At 49.1% G+C, this 4,108-nt stretch overlaps 1 protein-coding gene across 4 annotated transcripts in view; it reads right to left on the bottom strand.

Annotated features, from left to right (window-relative positions):
• Ptpn14 (protein tyrosine phosphatase non-receptor type 14) overlaps nucleotides 1-4,108 on the bottom strand; it is a 150,962-nt gene that overhangs the window by 9,263 nt on the left and 137,591 nt on the right. For all 4 annotated transcript variants that reach the window (XM_031338535.1, XM_031338563.1, XM_031338546.1 and 1 more), the window contains exons 17-18: nucleotides 2,094-2,328; nucleotides 107-270 (exon numbers count right to left, since the gene is read on the bottom strand). In XM_031338535.1, the coding sequence (XP_031194395.1) occupies nucleotides 107-270; nucleotides 2,094-2,328 (399 nt within the window). The remainder of the gene's footprint in view (nucleotides 1-106; nucleotides 271-2,093; nucleotides 2,329-4,108) is intronic.

Raw genomic sequence — 4,108 nt, 5'->3', positions numbered from 1 at the left:
AGAGAGAGAGAGAGGTGCCCGCACGCACAGGTCCAAATGCACCTTCCATCTCACAAAAGTAACAGAATACGATGGAAAGGTGGCAAGAGCCAGGCGGACAACTCACTTCATTATGCTCTAGGCAGTAGATCATGAGCTCAGAGAGAATCACCACGCCGGTCCTCCCCACCCCGGCACTGCAGTGAACCACGATGGGGGGGTGCCTGGTCTTGATGCCTTCCAGTACGCTGTTGGTGTGGCGTCTGACGGACTGGATTTCCTCCAAGTAGGCTGCAGGACAAAATGTGAATCTTGTCACCCAAGTGTGTCACATGACTTTGCATCCAGGGGGTGGACGGTGGGGAGGTGCCAGGGCTGAGGGTGACTCTTTTGTTTTTCAGTCATAATAATTTGCAATTCTTATAAGACGCTAATCATTTGGCTAGTAACTGCTGCAACACCCCGTAGCCAGAAGAGACCAGCTGGGAGTCAATTAGTCCACGGGAGGACTTGTTCTTTAAATAGTTCTTTTTAACAATTAAATTCTGTTTCCCTCTCTGCAAATCCCCAAGTCCCCCTGGCAGATGAGTCTAGACATTACTTACAGTATTTCATACTACTAACAGACTGGGATCAGAGCATCCGCTAAGTCCCCTTGAAACGCCTGCCTTTCAGAGCCAATTCCTTCTGGGGAAGGAGCAGCCACCTGCCCCATCCTCTTCCACGGCACAGAATCACTGAATGTCAACCTAGGCTTGAATTCATTTTCAGATGTGAAAAAAAAAAAACAGGCCTTGGGGGAATCCACTTCCATGAAGTTATGTGACCATCCAATACGAACCCCACTTCTGGGGATAACAAGCCTGTGGGTGGAGGGTTCAGGGCATGTTCTCAGAGCTTCGAGCAGCTGCCCGGCCCAGCCCAAAGGTTTGTTTACTATCCCAAAGGGACACAAAGGAAAAACAGCCACAGGATCCTTAATGGGTTTTTTTGCCATAATCACGGAACAAATAAAATAGGATCTTTGGACGATCTAACAGCCAGCATATCCATGGTGTTACACAGCAATCCCTGTGTCAAGATCCTTACAAAAGTCAACCTTGGGCAACCCACATTCTTTAAAGGGATGCCCTATACCCCCCAGTAGCTTAAACTGTCATTCCTCAAACTGGCTTTGACTTAAAGATCTGACTATACTTTAGAGCATCTCGTGGGCCCCACCTGTCAGCAGAGCTGTCAATCATCAAGCCCATCTATTTGTATTAGCCTGGATTTTCTCCTTAGGGACAGGTTTAAGAAGTCCACCAAGCAGAAGATTCTCTAAATTGAATAATTGGTGCTGCTGGGGGGGAGGGGTCCTGAGAGGTCACACCCCACCTAGGATAGACAACTGGTCACTTGACCTCTCTGGGGCTTTGGATTCTTTGCCCTATCGCTGCCCTTCTCCGTGTTCTTTGTGCTCCTTGAGACCACTCCCCATGTTACTGGTAAATGTAATCCTTCTGTCAAAGCAAACTCGTCTCTGTGCTGTGAGCCTTCTTAGATCCTACGGCAGATTCTAAAGATATCAAAAATAAACCCAAGGTTCCAACATGTGCACAGTGGGTCTCTGTGCACATAGTGGGGCTCTGTGGTGGGCACAGTAGGCCAACTTGCTCTTGGTTACCTTCCCTGGGCCACTCCCTGGTATACACAGCACCCATATATTCTCATCTAAAAATAGCTGTGCTCTGAAAAGAAAAATACATATAATTGCCTGATATAGGTGCCCCATGCAGGGCAAATCCTACTGTTCATATGTGTTGATGCCTGCCATCTTTGACTTGGTGTGCAGTCTTCAGGACTCATCTGTGTTACAGCATGTTAGGTAATGACTGATTATTGAGACACTGAAAGTCTGAATCAACGCAGAGTTAGGTTATCACACTCTTACAGACTTGCATAAGACGTCAACAAAATGAGACACTTCTTACTCCTCTCTGTCCTATGCAGAGGTGAGGGGACCTCAATATGATAACACTCAAGTCGCTTAAGAGTAGGCATGGCCACTGTCCACTCAACTGACAGGCTACTGACACATTTGGCAAAACTCAGGCTGGGGAAAACTAACTCACATAAAAATCCTTGGACATCTTCTGGGCAGCCGTGGTGAGGCCAGTCCGTGTACTGCAAGTGCCACACGGTCCTCTCCTGCCCGGACAGCAGGTGCTTCACCTTTAGGCCCGTGGTCGCATAGCAACCAGAATCTGTCCGGAACTTTGTGGTGACCTTGAACTTGCCGTAGGTGGCCGAGCTGTGCTTGGACCCCAGTTTGGGCCAGTATCGATGGCTTTTGGTCCGTCCTCCTTCCTGAACCACACACAAAAGCAAAAACAGACACAAGTCAGAGATGAACTTTTATCCTCCTGAGGTTAGGATCCACCAGCAGGAGGGCAGACAAGGAATTTCTAAGTCACATCTCCACCACGGGGCTCTGTGCAGTGTCTACTGGGGCGGATCCCTTAGATGTGGGCCCTTTACAACGGTTACCTTGCGGGGAATTTAGATAGAACGCAGTAAGTACAGACGTAGGGAAAAACCACAGAGTGAGCGAGAATGATAAAGGCCTGCAGTGTGGTGGGAGCGGAGCAGGTGAGAGGGAGGCACGGGGCTGGGAGACAGGAGAGGCCTCACCTTCCCACCGGGAGCCTGGATGTCAGCCCACAGAGAACAGAAGGCCACCTAGGGCTTCCGAGTGGTAAGTAGCACATTATGGTGGTCACAGCAACGCCCTGCTTCTCGGCTGCCGGCAACCCAAGGGCTCTTTCTAACACGCTGCCCCCATCACCCAGAGCTGATCCCACTTTTGGCCGGCTTGTTTCAGCTCAACCTACAGCTAGCGCAGAGGAGAGCCACTTCGGTGCCATTTTCCTTCCCAACTTTTTTGTTTTTGTTTTTGTTTTGGTTTTGGTTTTTTGAGACAGGGTTTCTCTGTGTAGCCCTGGCTGTCCTGGAACTCACTCAGTAGACCAGGCTGGCCTCGAACTCAGAAATCCACCTGTCTCTGCCTCCCAAGTGCTGGGATTAAAGGCGTGCACCACCACCGCCCGGCTCCTTTCCAACTTTTAACATCTTCGCTGAGATCACGCACAATCTACTTTTTTTTTTCAACTATGCACAGTTCACAGATCCCCCGTGTGGGATGGGAAGCACGGAGGGGCTGGTGGCTGAGGGGAGGGATGGGTGAAGAGGCTGAGCATCGAAAGAAGATGTAACGGGCAGTGGTCTCCACCCAGCTGATGGTTAGAGGAACCCATCAGGGCCGGGATGCACTCAGCGGGTGGGGTGCACCTATTGCATGCATGAAGCGCAGGTTCAAAACTTTAAGGCTTTTTTTTGTTTGTTTTTTTCGAGACAGGGTTTCTCTGTGTAGCCCCAGCTGTCCTGGAACTCACTCTGTAGACCAGGCTGGCCTCGAACTCAGAAATCCGCCTGCCTCTGCCTCCCAAGTGCTGGGATTAAAGGCACGTGCCACCTCCACCCGGCAAAACTTTAAGGTTTTTAAGCCTTAGCTTAAGCAAGCAAGTTTGAGGCCACCTGGGCTTCCTGATACCCTGTCTGAAGGCAGACAACTAAATAATTGACGAAATAAAGGACTTATCAGCGTTCCTGCTTGTAAGGTGATACATCCTTGGGGGACACAAGTCACCCTGTCTGGACCCACTGGGCTTGACTGAGTCTCGCTAGGTCCCCAGTATGCTTTTCCTTTTATACCAATCCTGTAAAAGTGGGTTGTCCTGGGGCTGGAGAGATGGCTCAGCAGTTAGGAGCCACTCTTCCAGAGGTCCTGAGTTCAATACCTAGCAACCACACCGTGGCTTACAACCATCTGTATGTGGGCATCTAATGCCCTCATATTAAATAAATAAATACATAAATATTTTTTTTTAAAAAAATGTGGGTTGTTCGGAAAATGCAAACATACATTTGTTCACTGTCCAAGTCAGTTCTGGATTTTACAAACTGATACATCTTTGGTTGTCCCATGTATCACTAGATTCTGCTTTATTTTGTCATCTCACCGGGCCTAGAATTTATTTTCTTGGTGGAAGGTCAGGGGAGAGAGAGAGAGAGAGAGAGAGAGAGAGAG

Source organism: Mastomys coucha, unplaced genomic scaffold (genome assembly GCF_008632895.1).
Source record: "Mastomys coucha isolate ucsf_1 unplaced genomic scaffold, UCSF_Mcou_1 pScaffold1, whole genome shotgun sequence".
In the NCBI taxonomy this organism is placed as follows: domain Eukaryota; kingdom Metazoa; phylum Chordata; class Mammalia; order Rodentia; family Muridae; genus Mastomys; species Mastomys coucha.
Note: the sequence above shows the minus strand (reverse complement) of the source record. Positions and strands in the feature narration are given on the sequence as shown.